Source organism: Acinonyx jubatus, chromosome A3 (assembly GCF_027475565.1).
Source record: "Acinonyx jubatus isolate Ajub_Pintada_27869175 chromosome A3, VMU_Ajub_asm_v1.0, whole genome shotgun sequence".
NCBI classification, from domain to species: Eukaryota; Metazoa; Chordata; class Mammalia; order Carnivora; family Felidae; genus Acinonyx; species Acinonyx jubatus.
In genome coordinates this window covers 18,583,958-18,601,666 of record NC_069388.1, presented here as the reverse complement: position 1 = coordinate 18,601,666, position 17,709 = coordinate 18,583,958, and the positions used below count along the sequence as shown (strand labels likewise).

At 40.2% G+C, this 17,709-nt stretch overlaps 1 protein-coding gene across 1 annotated transcript in view; it reads left to right on the top strand.

Moving 5' to 3' along the window:
- TOP1 (DNA topoisomerase I) overlaps positions 1 to 17,709 on the top strand; it is a 94,840-nt gene that overhangs the window by 71,241 nt on the left and 5,890 nt on the right. Inside the window, exons 14-18 of the mRNA XM_027070092.2 lie at positions 12,486 to 12,629; positions 14,119 to 14,304; positions 15,309 to 15,377; positions 15,923 to 16,037; positions 16,992 to 17,119. Of these exons, the coding sequence (XP_026925893.1) occupies positions 12,486 to 12,629; positions 14,119 to 14,304; positions 15,309 to 15,377; positions 15,923 to 16,037; positions 16,992 to 17,119 (642 nt within the window). The remainder of the gene's footprint in view (positions 1 to 12,485; positions 12,630 to 14,118; positions 14,305 to 15,308; positions 15,378 to 15,922; positions 16,038 to 16,991; positions 17,120 to 17,709) is intronic.

The window sequence follows — 17,709 nt, the reverse complement described above, 5'->3', positions numbered from 1 at the left end:
TTTTTTTATTTTTATTTTTGGGACAGAGAGACAGAGCATGAACGGGGGAGGGGCAGAGAGAGAGGGAGACACAGAATCGGAAACAGGCTCCAGGCTCCGAGCCATCAGCCCAGAGCCCAACGCGGGGCTCGAACTCACGGACCGCGAGATCGTGACCTGGCTGAAGTCGGACGCTCAACCGACTGCGCCACTCAGGCGCCCCATAGTTCTTTGTTCTAATATGAAAAATCTCGGATACTTCCTGCCATTCAGTTGGAAAATGTCACTTTTCCTAGTTTAAGTATAGAATCAGAAAGAAAACCCTCATGAGCAGAAGTCAGGTCTTCTAAAGGGGCATGTTATTTTCTTCCGAAATAAAGGTAGATAAATGGTGGTTTTAGCTCTCAACTCCTAGGCTAGTGGGCAAATTGGGTAAGCATTCAACTGTATTAGAAGAAAGGTAAGCATTACGTGCTTTAGAGAAATGCAGCAGTTACTTCCTAGCACTTACGGATGAGGAACAACTTTATGAAGGAAATTAGGTTACTGTTGGTGTTAAAAGAGAGATATTCCAAACAGAATTATGTCATTATAGATGGAGAGTGAGAAGTGTTAAAAAGAAGTAACAAAAAGAATTAGCAAGTGGTGATTCTTGCACAACATTGTGAATGTGCTAAATTTTATGTGTATTTTACACATGGAAAAAAAATAAAAATTTGGGACACCTGGGTGGGGTCAGCTGGTTAAGCATCCAACTCTTGGTCTTAGCTCAGGTCTTGATCTCGGGTGGTTCGTGAGTTCAAGCCCCGTGTTGGGCTCTGCACTAGGCATGAAGCCTACTTAAAAAAAAAAAAAAGGCAAAATAATGATACCAGGTTACTGTTAAGTATTTTCACATAAGTTTATATTTGATTATCTTAACCATACCACATGTACTAATGCCACTGTCTTATAGCGAAATAAATTTAGTCTCTTGGAGGCCAAAAAACTTCCTCATGATCCAGTAGTTAGTTACTCACTCTGACTTAAATCCTTAGCCTCCTGATTGCCTGCGTGTGATAACCCTACTGCCAAATTGTGGCCAGCCTTAAGTGCCATGCTAAAGAGACTGGTCTGTGCTCTGCATCTGGTGAGGACCCATTGGAGGACTTTGAACAGAGGCGTGTCTGGAACATAGACCCGCTTCAACAAGATTCCGAGGCTTTACACACAGTCACACCAGTAAACACGAGCTCTTGTAAATGATGCAAAGGGAAAGTACAGGGTACCATATAAGAATGTATCAGGGCATTCGATTTGACCGGGGTGGAGGGAAGGCCTTTCTGAGGAAGTGACATTTAAGATAAGACTTACAAGATGAATAGGATTTATCCATGGAAAGGATAAGGGAATGGATGTTCCAGATAAGGAAAATTGCCTTTTGAAATCCCTGAGGTGAGAAAGAGTTTGGTGGTCTTGAGGACTGAGAGAAGGTCATTGTAGTTGACGTACAGTGAGCAGGAAGGGGGCAGGAAGAGGAGGCTACAGGGGGATGCAGGCCAGATTTTCAGGCTGTTTCGTAAAATTGTTTATATTCTCCTAAATCCAGTAGGAAGCTATTGGGTTTTAACAAGAGGAACAATACCAGATTCGTATTTTAGAAACTTGTGACATAACTGATCATTCTGAGCACTAACCTCTGTGAAGATTGGATTATATGCATACCAGAAGTATGGATATTGATCAGATGCTGTTGTATTCTAGGCAATGGATAGTGGTGGCCTGGACAAAATGATGCCAGTGTGGGTGGAGAGAGGTGAACAGATTCCAGATAAATGTATACTGCGTTCTCTTAATATCCAGGATTCAAGTTGATTATAGGAGAGCCTTCACCGGTTGAGATCTCCATTGTTGATAGGCCAGGTGGAGACCCTCCAGAGCTGAGAGCCACCAATTTATTCCTGACAATATCCAGATAACCCCCATATACTGTAGGGATTTGTGCAAGTTTCTGAATGATGGTTATGGTAATGAACCTAGAAGTCACCCACAGGTAGGCCTGCCTAGAATCTTATACCCCTCACAGAGTGGCTGACTCTCCTCAGCTGGGTTGGGATCCTAAGAGTCATGAAGATGGTTAAAGGCTTGGGAAGTTGGAAGGGAAAAAGAAATGTGATTTCTCCAGCTTTTTGCCAATCCTTGTTGGCTGTTTCCCACTCACCAAAACTGAGAACATCAGAGGTTGGGGTTTGACAGTATTTCGAATAGTCTTTAAATGCAGTGCCAGTAGGAGAAGCATTCTCTAGATAAAAATAGACAACTCCAGGGCGCCTGGGTGGCTCAGTCAAACGTCTGACTTCAGCTCAGGTCATGATATCATGGTTGGTGAGTTCGAGCCTTGAGTCAGGCACTGTGCCGACAGGTCAGGAGTCTGGAGTCGGCTTTGGGTTTTGTGTCTCCCTCTCTCTCTGCTCCTCCCCTGCTCGTATGCGCACGCTCGCGCGCGCTCGCTCTCTCTCTCTCTCTCAGAAACAAACATTAAAAAGAAATTTAAAAGAGACATTTGCAACTATGTGGATGGAACTAGAGGGTATTATTCTAAGCAAAATCAGTCCGAGAAAGACAAATATATGACTTCATTCATGAGGACTTTAAGATACAAAACAGATGAACATAAGGGAAGGGAAGCAAAAATAATATAAAAACAGGGAGGGGGACAAAACATAAGAGACTTAAATATGGAGAACAAATAGAGGGTTACTGGAGGGGGACTGGGCTAAATGGGTAAGGGGCATTAAGGAATCTACTGAAATCATTGTTGCACTATATGCTAACTAACTTGGATGTAAATTTAAAAAGTAATAAAATTAAAATTAAAAAAATAGATACAACTGTTTCCGATTCTGTGTCTCCCTCTCTCTCTGCCCCTCCCCCGTTCATGCTCTGTCTCTCTCTGTCCCAAAAATAAATAAACGTTGAAAAAAAAATTTAAAAAAAAGGGGGGGGGCACCTGGGTGGCGCAGTCGGTTAAGCGTCCGACTTCAGCCAGGTCACGATCTCGCGGTCCGTGAGTTCGAGCCCCGCGTCAGGCTCTGGGCTGATGGCTCAGAGCCTGGAGCCTGTTTCCGATTCTGTGTCTCCCTCCCTCTCTGCCCCTCCCCCGTTCATGCTCTGTCTCTCTCTGTCCCAAAAATAAATAAATGTTGAAAAAAAATTAAAAAAAAATAGATACAAGCATTAGGGGTCTTATTTTTTATGAACTAGTTCAAATATACAAGAATAGATAATGTATTGAATACTATGTCCACCATCTGGCTGTGTCAAACCTTAACATTGTATCCTGTTTGTTCAGTTACTTCATTTCCTAAAAAGTATTCTGATGAACACAATTGAACCTCACCCCCCATTCTCCTTCTTCCTTGGAGGTTACTATTACTGAACTTAATGTTTTCATTCTTGTGTATATTTTTGTTTTTCATAATTTATTTCTGTGTGCATAAACAATATGTAGTATTGTTTTACAAGGCACACTTTTAAACTAGGTAAGTTATTGAGATCATTCTGCAACTTCTCTCACTCAGCTTTTGTATTGAGATTTTCTTTTGACATATACTTCTAACTTATTTGTTTTATTTGCTACACGGTATTCTATTTTATAAAAAAAATTATTCTTGGGGTGCCTGGGTGGCTCAGTCCATTAAGCAACTTCGGCTCAGGTCATGATCTCATGGTTCATGAGTTCAGGCCCCACATCGGGCTCTGTGCTGACGGCTCAGAGCCTGGAGCCTGTTTCAGATTCTGTGTCTCCCTCACTCTCTGCCCTTACCCTGCTCCTGCTCTGTCTCTCTCCATCTCTCAAAAATAAATAAATGTTAAAAAAAAAAATTCCCTTGTCAAGAAACATTTAGAGTTATTTATGATACTTTGCTATTATAAATAGTTCTGGAATAAACACATTTTCCTTGTATAGATGAAAATTTTCCTTAAAGATTCTTTATTAGATACTTTTAAGTTCTCTAAAGTGCCTGAACCAGTTTACATCACCATCATTTCCCCAACAGCATGTACACATTTCTATCTCATGTATCCTTGTCAACATTTCTCAAGTTTTGCTTTTTGCATTTGGATCTTTGATCTATTCAGATGTATTTTTGTGTATGGTATGAAGTTGAGATCTAATGCATTTTTTCAAATGAATAACCAGTTGTTCCAGAACTATTTAGTTGTATTACCCTCTCTGTTTATATATCAAATTTCTACATGTGTGTCAATCTGTTTCTGGGCTCTCTGTCCTGTTTGTTTCTTCATCAGTAGCTTACTGTGTTAACTACTGTAGCTTGGTAAGTTTTTACTGCATAGGACAAGTTTCCTTCATCTCGTTCTTCAAAATTGTCTTGACTGTTCTTTCCTCTCCGATGTTCTGCATTCATTTTGAGATAAATCTGTCATGTTCTAATGGATACTGTTGAGATTTTTTTAAATTTTTTAAATGTTTATTATTCATTTTGAGAGAGAGAAAGTGCGTGCGCATGAGCCAGGGGAGAGGCAGAGAGAGGGGGAGAGAATCCCAAACAGGCAACTTAGGGCTCAGTCTCACGACTGGTGAGATCATAACCTAAGCTGAAATCAAGAGTTGGATGCTTAACCGACTGAGCCATCAAGGTGTCCCGAGATTTGTATTGTATTGTATGTGTAGATTAGTGGGGGGGTGGGAGGATACATTATTTTGAGTCCTCCAGTCCATGAACATATTCTACTTCTTCACTAATTCATGTCTTTGAATATACCCTCTAATATTGCTTTGTAATCTTCTCCACAGAAATTTTTCCTATGTTTAAAGCCTTTTTTTCTTAGAGACCTTACAGTTTTTAGTGCTACTGAATGTGATTTTTTTCTACTACATTTCTGTTCTTCCTAGAGTGGTAATATATGACAACGTTGCTGAGCTCTTATTCTAAAAGCATCTGTCCTTTGTATTTTCTACATAGACAATTAAATTACCTGTAAATAAGGGCATTTTAAACTAATCATTTCCAGTTCTTACACCGCATACTTCCTCTGCTTAAGTTTTACTTCTTTTTTTTACAAGAACCCACAATCATACATAAAATCCTAACCCTCTGTCCATTCAGCAGTTATCACAGTGAGATATATTTGATTAGTTTCTACACTCCATACCTTTCTCTAGGTATTTATTTATCTGAAAATTTCTTTATTTTCATTCTTACAATCTATCTTTTCTCCAGTAAAGAGTGTCTTTATTACTGTATATCTAAATATGGATATACAGTAAAACTTTGGATTGTTCTGAGTGTTCCTCAAGACATACAAACTTTAATAAATTTTAACTTGATTAGTAAGCGATGTCTTGCAATAGAAGTAGTAGTATGTGGCACCAAATGTCACATGATCACGACTGAGCCAGTGGTTCTTGAAATTCGTTTTGATATACAAGTGCTTGATTACAAGCATATTTCCAGAATGAATTATGCCCACAAACCAAGGTTTTGCTGTTTTTGTATAGATGCTCAGACTAGACTTTGAATCAGATGACTAATGTATTTTTATTCTAGAAAACTCTCAGCCATTTTTCCACAGCTTCTAGATCATTCCTTCCATTTGCTTCTTTTGGAATTCTCTTAGATGAACATTGGAGCTTCTCCATCTACACTTTTTTTAAAGCTCTATTTTCCATATTCTTTTTTTTTTTTTTTTTTTTTTTTTTTTTACTGTTTATTTACTTTTTGAGAGAAAAAGAGACAGAGCGGGAGTGGGAGAGGGGCAGAGAGAGAGGGAGACACAGAACCTGAAGCAGGCTTCAGGCTCTGAGCTGTCAGCACAGAGCCCCATGTGGGGCTCGGACTCACAAACAGTGAGATCATGACCTAAGCTGAAGTTGGACGTTTAACCGACTGCGCCACCCAGGCGCCCCTCTATTTTCATATTCTTTACCTCTAGTTCTGGTCTTTATTTGGGGAAGTTCTTTAGGACTCCCTTCCAATTTGCTAATTCTCCTTTTGATTATATGCATCCTGAAGTTTGTATCTCCCCTATAATTCATTTTAATTATTAATTTTTGCTTTCAGAATTTCTAATTATTATTTCATGTGTACTGAATTTTATTTCACTTCATTTCTGTTGTTTTGTTTTATAATTTCTTGTCCTTTTTTGTGGCTGTTACATCTGTTTTCTCTTTATTCATAATTGATATATATGAGGAAACCTTTGTTAGATTGTTTTTTAAAATGTTGCCTGAACTGAATTTGTGTACTAATTATTGTTGGCAGTTTTTCTAAGTCATTTTTCTTTTGTCTTCTGAAATTTCTGTCTGTAAACTTTGGGAGGTGGTTTTTGTCCATGTTATCATTCTCATTTGTTCTTTGCTCTCCACTTCTCTGCTCCCTCCTCATAGCAGTCTTCGAGCCCAGCTTAGCCTAAACTAACACAGGCCCTGGCTTTAGGTCTCCCCATCTTGCTTGGAGCACTTTCATTGCTGTGTGAAGCAACCTGAGGATTAAAGTATGATTTCACTTAACCCCATCTAACCCAAAAGTCTATAAATAAGTTTTTGTAGTAGTGTGTTGAGTGGTAATTGATGGTTGTACTTCATCAGGGACTTTAGATCCAAAACATGGGAGGCTACCATGATGGGGCTTTGTTCTATACCTTTCTTCTCGGCCTCCAGAGACTTTTCTATTCTGAGATTCTTTTGCTTGTCTTTATTTTACTTATTCACTTCCCCTGTGTTATGTTATTGTTTTGTTCTACCCCATCTCTGTTCCATTAAGAAATTTAGCTCAAGCATGACGTGACTTAGAGATTTTTGACAATTTTATTTTTATTTCTTAATATTTATTTACTTACTTTGAGAGAGAGAAAGAACACAAGCAGGGGAGGGGCAGAGAGAGAAGGCGAGAGAGTCCCATGCAGGCTCTGCACTTGTCAGCCCAGAGCCCAGCGCAGATCTCACAAACTGTGAGATCATGACCTGAGCCTGATGCTTTAACCAGCTGAGCCACCCAGACACCCTAAGAGACTTTTGGCAATTTTTTAAAGTTGGACAGTCAAGGGTAAAAAAAAAACAAAAAAAACACACAGCTGAAGTGTATCTTTTTAATGTCTCCCTTTCCGGAAACTTTAATTGGCCTATTTGCAGTCAGAGTCAGGTTTATACTACAAACAGCCTCACAAGCCGTCGAAACATTAGGGACTTTTGAGAGCCGCAGGAATGTGTGTTTCAGGTAAAGACTGTCCTGAGCTCATTCGCATCTTTCTGTGCTCATCTTGGTTAGTTCTGCTTTACCTTCCAGGATTTTCATTATATAGACATCTTGTTGCAAGTGTTTCCATTCCCTTCCTCTTCCACTCTGTACTTTGGTGCCCATGGAATCTGAAATAGCGGGAAAATGACAGTCAGCCTTCTGGAACCAGTGGTTTCTACAAAGCTCTCTGATCCTGGATAAACCATAGATCCAGAGGTTAAAAGGACTGCTTATTAAGGTACTCACTGCTAAGTCCAGCCCACTGCCAAGGTTGGAAACATGATCTAGTCTCATTACCTGTAAAGTAGCCCTTAGTAAAAGTGAGGTTCTTCAACCGGTCTTAACTTTATGAACAAAATTTGTCATTTTTTCTTTAAATTAAGTACAGCAAACTTTAGAATCCGTGTTGACATTACATTGCATTCAATCCTAATAAAATATTCTTAGGGAGAAATACACTTTTCTATCTTTAGAGCTTATAATTTTGGGGGGTTTCAAAGATGTATATACCTACAAACTTTTGAATGTAACCATCTGGGGATTAAAGAGCTGGATTGAAGGAAAATGTCCTTATAAAACTTTATAGTCTTGGGAAGCTCTGATTTTGGTGAGTTTTATTAGAAAAGGAAAATAAGACATAACGCTTATTTTTTAAAAAGTTATATTCTGAATCTTTAAAATTCTGAATTCTAAAGTAGAAGGAATAAAACACTAGAACTTGTAGATGGTATCGTGATAGAACATCTACATGACCTTGTTGTAGATTTCCTAGGACACAATAAGCACTAATGATAAAAGAAACAATTGATAAAGTTGACTTCATTAAAACTAAAAACTTGTAGGGGCGCCTGGGTAGCTCAGTTGGTTGGGCATCCGACTTCGGCTTAGGTCATGATCTCACAGCTCGTGAGTTCGAGCCCCATATTGGGCTCTGTGCTGACAGCTCAGAGCCTAGATCCTGTTTCAGATTCTGTGTCTCCCTCTCTCTCTGCGTCTCCCCTGCTCGCTCGCTCGCTCTCTCTCTCTCAAAAATTGACATTAAAAAAATTAAAATTGGGGCACCTGGGTGACTCAGTCAGTTAAGCATCCGACTTCGGTTCAGGTTCTGATCTCACGGTTTGTGAGTTCGAGCCCCGTGTTGGGCTCTGTGCGGACAGCTCAAAGCCTGGAGCCTGCTTCGGATTCTGTGTCTCCTTCTCTCTCTGCCCCTACCCCACTTGTACTCTGTCTCTCTCTGTCTCTCAAAAATAAATGAATGTAAAAAAAAAATAATTACAATTAAAAACTTATGTTCAACAAAAGACAAGGTTAATTAAATTTATGTTACAGGCTGGGAGAAGATATTGGCAGCATGTATATCTGACAAAAAACTTGTATCGAGAATATACAAAGAATTCCTATAACTCAATAAAAAAGACAAACATTCCCATAAAAAGCGAAAGATTTGAACAGATGCTTAACAAGATAGAGGTATGGCCAATAAATAAGCACACGAAAGAGTTCTCAACATCACTAATTACTAGGAGATTTAAACCACAATGAGATCTCAGTTTCAGTTCTAGGTATTTTTGCCCTAAATGAAATTGAAAACCTATGTCCACAAAAAGAGTTGTACAAGAATGTTTATAGCAGCGCTGTATTCGTGCAAGTCTCAAAATGGAAACATCCTAGGGGGGTCCATCAACAGAATAAACACATGGTCTCATCAAACACATTAGGGATAGTCCTGGATTGTATCTATATACCAGCAATTAAAAGGAGCAAGCTACTGATAAATGCAACAACATGGATGAATCTTAAAAACGTATTGGGAAGCCCAGACACAAGAACCTATACTGTATTATTCCATTTTTTTTTTTTTAAGTTTATTTTATTCATTTTGAGAGCGCATGCATGAGCATGAGTTAGGAGCAGAAAGGGGGGGGGAGAGAGAGAGAGAGAGAATGAGAATATATCCCAAGCAGGTTCCACGCTGTCAGCATAGAGCCCTACATGGGGCTCGAACCCACAAACTGTGAGACCATGACCTGAACCCAGATCAAGAGTTAGACGCTTAACCGACTGAGCCACCCAGGCACCCCTGTAGGATTCCATTCTTACAATATTCTAAATTAGGCAAAACCAAGCTATGATGATACAAGTCAGATTAAAGGAATAGTGCTTGCTTAGTTGGTGATTAACTGGGAAGGGGCACGAGGAAACTTTCTGAAATGATAGAGAATATTCTCTGTCTTGATGAGATGTAGGTTACAGGGGTTATGAATTGTTAAAACGGATTAAACAGTACACTTAAAATTGTATAACATAAAATCTCTTTTAGATTTATTCAGAATAAAAGGTGAATAGGAAATAGTGGACTAAAATGCACTACTTGTATGTGGAAAAGAATTTGAATATATATAACAACCTCTGCATATCAGTAATAAGGCAAACATCTAAAAATGAGCATATATGAAAAGTTGGTTGGATTTTATCTTTAAACATGGTATTAAATGTATGAGGCCAGTTTGTTGTATCTTTTGTTTAAATGTTAGATGTTTGGAATTCAGAATGCTAGTCATTCCTCTTTTGGTGCATCACCAGCTAAGTGAGAAGAGCCACTTATGGGCCTCCTGACTGGCTCAGTCGGTGGAGTGTGTGACTCTTGATCTCAGGGGTGTAAGTTCCAGCCCAAAGTTGGGTGTAGAGATTCCTTAAAAAATTAAAAAATCTTCCAACAAATAAAGAAGAGCCACTTAAGAATATTGGCAAATGTCATCGCTCCCCAATACAAATCTCTGAGAGAGGATTGGAGAACAGGAACAGCTCATTTCCCACTTTGTATCCTGAATTCAGATCCTGACCCCATTTACCTAGTATATATATATATATATATTTTTGTTTTTAGACTTTTTTTTTTAAGTTTATTTATTTTTGAGAGAGAAAGCAAGTGTGCCAGTGGGGAAAGGGCAGAGAGAGAGGGGGAGAGAGAATCCCAAGCAGGCTCACACAGTCAGCACAGAACCCGATGTGGGGCTCAATTCCATGAGCGTGAGATCATGACCTGAGCCGAGATCAAGAGACACTTAAACCAACTGAGCCATCCAGGTGCCCCTATCCAGTATGCTTAATGAGTAAGCAGTTATATTAGAACCAGAAAATATGGTGAGCCCACTAGTTAAAAACAATCTCTCAAAGAATGTCACTTATAAGTAATCAAATTAGATTCTCATCCATAGAGAGGGTTGACTGGGTAGGGAAAGATGGGAGGGGGTTAAAGGCAGTTCCCCTGTGGTGGATACCTTGTTTCACTGCGATGGTTTTGAGGAGGACCCTGTCTGGAAGACCTAAATGGATATTTTTTTTTCTGGGAGTAGTCTGAGAAAGCTTGTTCAAGTGCATTTTACTGTCTGGATTCCGTTCAAGGAAACTGACGGCAGGGCTAAGCATACTTCCTGGAGGCTAGCTTTCCTTCCCCCAGATCTAGACAAGGTGGCTTCTGCCCCTCCGCCCCGCCTCTTATGTCCTTACTTGAGAGAATCCTGGATCCTTGGGTCAGGAGCCGAGCCAACCTGTGAGGAAAAGTTGGTCTTGTGGTACCCTCTGTGAATGGCTTATTTGTTGGGTTTTTCTAAACCTTGTTTCAGTGGCATAACTAAGGAATTGCGCAAATGTGACCCTACAGGACTTTGAAGACTTGGAGTTAGGCTTTAGTAGGCCTGCATGCATTAGAGTGATGGCCAAGAGCCCACTCCTGAGCGGGAGGCTGTGCTGTTGAAGATTGTGCATGTGTGTCTCTCTCGCATGATTGTCATGGAAATGGATTACTTGTATATGAGGACAGCTGTATCACACCTTTTCTTCACCCTGTTAAATGTTAGTACATACTTGGAAAAACTAGTGAGAAATTTTCAGCTTGCCATTGTCAGGAAATAGAACTTTGATATTTCTTCTGTATTGTATCAACAACTGCTAAATCACCCACCCACAACAAGTAGTTCACTTACAAACAACTTGGCCACATACATTTGTGGCAGAGTGATGAACCCTTAGTGCAGCCGTGTGAGCTTGCAGTTCGGGGTGCTGGTGGAGCTAGAAGTAGATCTTTCTTGCTTTCACTTAGCCAACTTTCCTGCATGCTCAGAAGGCTAGTTACTTTGACCACAGTTCTGAACACTTCAAGGACCATGTGTCCCATGGCATAGGCGGGAACTAGGCTTATGTGGGTAAAAATCACGATGTCCCTCTCTCTCATAGGTGGGGGAATTAATTGCAGAGATTCTTGGGTTCTTGAATTCCGTCCCTGTATTCATGTCATATAATCTGTTTTAGACCTTAGAATACTCCCTGACTCTCTTGGGAGTCCTTGGATTTTTTTTTTCCCCCTTTCTTACCTTTCTCACTTGACATTAGTATCAGCCCTTGCTTGTGAATTTCCTTTCAGCGTGGCAGCAGGACTAATCTCCTGTCACTGTTGGGTAGAGACCATCTTTTCACTCTCTTTCAAAAACATTTCATTGGTTTTAAAATCCATCTTAAAATCTTATATCAAAAGCTCTAATGTTTAAAAAAAAAAAAGTCTTCCTGGTAACATTGCTTTCCTCAATCTAATCAAGAATACGTTTAAAAGCAGAAGTTAGGGTTGATGGGGGGTGGGGGGGGAGGGGAGGGTGGGTGATGGGTATTGAGGAGGGCACCTTTTGGGATGAGCACTGGGTGTTGTATGGAAACCAATTTGACAATAAATTTCATATATTGGGGAAAAAAAAGCAGAAGTTAGAAAATGGTGAATGATTACAGCTGTTCCTGGAAGTCATTGTGTTCCTTAGTAATTACAAGTTGTAATCTTTGGCTCTATTTCCTTGACACTTCCATCAAATTGTGCATGGTTGTCTTGAATGTAATGAAATTCGGTCTTAGCAGAAAACTGCTATTGGCTCACAGATTCAGGAGCAGAGAGAGCCATGATGCTGATGTGGGAATGGGGATGTTTATACCCTTTGTGTTGACAGAAGTCCGTTTTGGGGATGTGCCATGTGGGCTTTTCCCAAGAACATAAACAATTTAGCAATTAGAAAGGAGTCGTGTGTGTGCTTGACAGTGAAACAGGACAGCATGAGTTCTCATCAGGTTAAATGCTTTATAGTTTCTCTTCAGTACTCTTTTTCTACCTTGCTTAAGCTCAGGCTTCTTTTCTTTGGTTCACAGCTCTGAACTTGGGTGTTCAAAGTCTGTTTTTACTCCACCATTCCTAAGCAATCCACCTTTGGGGTTGGGTCTCTGCAGGGTGAGAAAGATTGGCAGAAATATGAGACCGCTCGGCGGCTTAAGAAGTGTGTGGACAAGATCCGGAACCAGTATCGAGAAGACTGGAAGTCCAAAGAGATGAAAGTTCGGCAGAGAGCTGTAGCCCTGTACTTCATCGACAAGGTGAGCATCGTCCTGTCACATTGCTTAACATGTTCAGCTTATCAAAGATGTGGAGCTTGTTTACTCCTCCAGGCCCTGTGCTAAGTACTAGAGAAGCACCAACCTCTGGTTGAGTAAGGAAGGTAGAAGTGGAGAGAGAGGCGTTCAGAGTCTACTGCTATCTGAATCTGCCAGAAATACTGTGACATTTTCAAATTCTTTTTTGACTATAAGCTACCAAAAAATTTTATTTTACATCACAGACCCAACACATATATATATATGTATGTATGTATATATATATGTATATGTGTGTATATATATGTGTGTATATATATATGTATATATGTATACATATATATAGGTGTTTGTGTATAACTGAAACAAAAGTTGCACAAAACAATGTTTAGCTTTCTACAAGGAGTGAATTCTGACATTTTAAATTCTGTTTCTTGTTTTTAAAAAGGGTGGTTATAACCCTTAAAACTGGTTAAACCACTAATGTATCACAACTACAGTTTGAAAGACTGTGTTTAAAAAAAATTTTTATTAATAAGTTTATTTATTTTGAGAGAGAGAGAGAATCCCAAATAGGTTCTGCACTGTCAATGCAGAGCCCGACATGGGGCTTGAACTCATGAACCATGAGATCATGACCTGATCTGAAACCCAAGAGTCTGAAGCTTTAACCATCCGAGCCACCCAGGCACCCCTGAAAGACTGTGAGGGAGGTCAGTTTGTCAGTATCTTTTAGAAGATTTTAGTGCTGATTAGCTCAAATTCTGAGTTATCTAAAAAATAAGCAAAATTAAGAGACTCGCATGTTGAGTCTGATTGCCCAGAATAGGAATGTTGCTTTGTTTTATTATTATTACTTTTTTATAAACTGAAATATATCTCTTTAAGTAAAAAATGCTGAGAGAGCCACTCTTTTTCTTTTCTTTTCTTTTCTTTTTTAATATTTGTTTATTTTTGAGAGAGAACACAAGCAGGGGAGGAACAGAGGGGGAGACATGGAATCTGAAGCAGGCTCCAGGCTCTGAGCTGTTAGCACAGAGCCTGACTCGGCTTGAACCCATGAACTATGAGATTATAACTTGAGCCGAAGTTGGATACTTAACAGACTGAGCCACCCAGGTGCCCCTGCTTTGTTTAAAAAAAAAAAAAGAAAGAAAGAAAGGAACAGGAAGGGAGGGAGGGAGAAAGGAAGGAAGGAAAGAGAGAGAGAGAGAAAGAAAGAAAGAGAAAGAAAGAGGTTCTTTCCTCCATCCCCATTTGAGAGAACAGAATAAAGAGAAGCTTGGTTTTCTGAGAAAGGATAATACTATTTTGATTCTCTGTACTTCATTTTATTTGAAGAAGAAGCACTAGTGTAGAATCCAGAATTCCCAGACCTTGCAGACTGATGCTCTGTCCCAAAGAGAATTGGGAGACTTATTTGGGTTTCTTGTAGATCCTGTGAGATTGAAGTATTTTCATTTGTTCTCATTTTTCCCTCCTCCCTGGACAGCTTGCTCTGAGAGCAGGCAATGAGAAGGAAGAAGGAGAAACAGCAGACACTGTGGGTTGCTGTTCACTTCGTGTGGAGCATATCAATCTGCACCCAGAGTTGGATGGTCAGGAATACGTGGTAGAGTTTGACTTCCTTGGGAAAGATTCAATCAGATATTATAACAAAGTACCTGTTGAGAAACGAGTAAGTTCCTGTGGCCTGTGCCTTGCCTGTTTTTTCTTTCTTCCATTCAGTCATTCAACAGTTACTGAGTGCTTTTTGTATGCTCTGCATTTTGCTCAGCACTAGAAGAAAATGATTTGAAAGGGAGGGGAGAGGTGTTGTTGGTTGTCCTGTGTACCTCCTTTTAGTCCCTGTCCCTCACCTCCTCTGCTCCATGCTACCTTTCTGGGATTAGGGGGCCACATCCTGTAGTAGTATTCAACAGAGCATGCTGTAGAGAGTGGGCCCTTATGACAAATTTCAGCATAAGATTTAACTCACCATGTTGTAATGATGCAACCATGTTTTAGTATCCCCTGGTCATGTTGCACATTTGTCATTTTTGTAGCTTTGCTCAGCCTGTCCCCAACTCCTGACTGAGCAAAGCAGTAGCCTGTTATCCTCAAACCTCTGAGCCCACAGCTGAAGACGGTGCTGCAGGGCCCCCATAATCCAGTCCTTTAACAGCCTGATGTCTAATCAGGTAATTGGGCTTTGCTGGCTGTGGCAGTGGTCCGTATTAAATGAGGCTAAAGAAACATGACAAATATAATACCTTACCTTAGATTGGGTTCCATACTGGGGAGGTAGAGGACATCACTAGGTCAGCTGACCAAACTGGACCACTAAAGTATGTCCTCATGCAGATTTATAAAGTTGATGAGTACAGTGCATATGTAAGGCAGTATCTCTATCCTTAGAAAATTCTTGGAAATACCTTGAGGTATTTAAGGGTAAAGGACTATAATACAAGTACCCATAAATGGTTCAGAACAAACAATGAACATGTATATACACACACATAGAAATGGGGCAGACATGTGTACTATGTGAGTGGCAAATGACATGTAAAATGGTAATAATGGGTGAATCTGGTAAAGGATGTCAGTGTTCCTTGTGCTTTTTTGTTTTCCAAGTTTTTGTACGTTTGCAATTATTTCCAAAGTAAAGGCTTTTCAAATAATAGGTTCTTCTATTTCTTTTAGGTTTTTAAGAACTTACAGCTATTTATGGAGAACAAACAGCCTGAGGATGATCTTTTTGATAGACTCAATGTGAGTGGACAAAGTGCAGTGGGTTGGAGGAGGGGCCCAGCCAGAGCCACTCAAGCTCCTAAAGGAGAGGTTTGCCCAGGGGTGGCTTGGACTCTCCCTTTAGTCTGTCCTGTGCCATCCTATCCTAGACACACTTCCTCCCTCAGGCACATAGTGAATTCACGACCAAAGTCCTGAGACAGGTAGACAAACCCTGCCTTTTATCCTCTTCTGGCTCTTAACAGAGTCTTCTCTTGCTGGATGCCCAGCCACCTCTGCTGGAGACCAAAGCCTGATAGCTTATCATGGAAGGTCTTAATAGGGAAGGACACATTTGTTTTATTGGCCTGCTTAAGATTAAAGTACTTCATAGGGAGGTATCATGCAAGCCTGTAATTTGGAATTCTTTTCTCCTTTTTTTTTCTAACTTCTCACTGGCAAGGCAGTAAACTTGGCAGAGTTGAGATTGCACTGGCATAAATGTCCTAGGGCTTGCTTGCCAGAAGGGGCAGAGTGGTAGGGCTTTTACCTAAATCCCAATATACTCTGTGCCTTGTCTCCTCCAGACTGGTATTCTGAATAAGCATCTTCAGGATCTCATGGAGGGCTTGACAGCCAAGGTGTTCCGTACATATAATGCCTCCATCACGCTACAGCAACAGTTGAAAGAACTCACAGCCCGTAAGTATTGTTTGGCCAAGCAGGCCTGTACCCTTATTTGTACGTCCATTGCCCTTGCTCAGCTAGCTTAAGTCCTGGATCGGTTTTGCTTTTTCTCCCTAACTTTGTGACTGGAAACTTTTCCTTCCGTATCTCTAATAGAATGCTGAGGCTTAGTTGTATAAACAGAAGGTCAGTGCTATTTCACCTTTCCTACCCCAACGTCAAGATTTATTTTCATGGAATGCTGACAGGAGCTTTTATTTGTTCTGAAAATGCCTGCATTTTATATTTTATATGTGTTAATAAAGGTAATAGGATGAAAGTGCTATAATGTTTGGTTAAATTGGAGAGAACAAAGTTGTCATGTTATTTTGCAAAAGGAGAGCACATCCTTCCCCTGAAGTTTCTGCCATTTTTACCCCCTTAAGAGTTGATAGTATTCTCCTAAAAACTAGGTGCAGGAGGTATGACCAACATCCACAAACTTCTTTTTCTAGAGCCCAGCCACTGCTAAATTTCCTCTGTCCTCTATGTCAAATGGCTTTAGAATATAAAAGCCAGAAAATCCAAAGAGGGTATTTTGAGGGTCAGTATTTTGGGGTGGGACAAAGGATGCCATGTGACATAAGTAAAATATTCCTCCAATGACACTTTGAATTTTTCTTTGTAAAACAGATACCACCTTATAATTTTAAAACATAAAGCTTGTGATCCTTTTGTCTTGTCCTCCTCTACAGACATTTTCTGTTCCAATTCTACATTTTCTTCAGACTACATTGGGGGACAGGGGGTGGCCTTTCAGACAAGCTGATGACTTGACTCTCAGTTTTGACCTTGTGTCTCAGGAGAACTTGATCATCTTAGTGAGATGAGGGCTGACAGAATCATGAGGAAGTGCTGGGGAAGCCATGTGGTGTATTCTCCTCAGATATACAAACTAACTCTTTTATTGTCATGTTTCTTTCTTCACAGCTGATGAGAACATCCCAGCAAAGATCCTGTCTTACAACCGTGCCAACCGAGCTGTTGCAATTCTTTGTAACCATCAGAGGGCACCACCCAAAACTTTTGAGAAGTCCATGATGAACTTGCAGTCTAAGGTAATGTGGATCTGGATGGTGTGGTCACAAAATGAAGGGAGCCACATCTGCTGTGGATAGATGAGCTGCAAATAAGAGGCCTTCTGGGCTGGGATATGAGAAGGCCAGTTCTAGGTCTGTTCTGGAAGATACGTCCATGCTAAAGATAAACAAATGGAAATATGATAGGAGTTATCCCTGATGAAGATAACTGAGTATCAGGTACTCATTGTTCAGAAAGTCTATTTCCAACTTCGGCTCAGGTCATGATCTTGCGGTTCATGGGTTTGAGTCCTGTGTCGGGCTCTGTGCTGACAGCTCAGAGCTTGTAGCCTGCCTCAGATTCTGTGTCTCCCCCCTCTCTGCCCTTCCCCTGCTAGGCTCACATGCACGTGCGCACTCACCTGCTCTCTCTCAAAAATAAACATTAAAAAAAAAATTTTTTTTTTTTTTTAAATAAAGTCTGTATTCTGTGGACAGAACTCCTGCACTGGCCACTCTTCCTATTTTGAAAAGCTGAGTTTGATGTGTGCCCTCTTTTGAAATATTATTGTCCTTATTATACATGAGAATAATGGATATAAAGATGGTCTTCACCATTCCTTGCCACA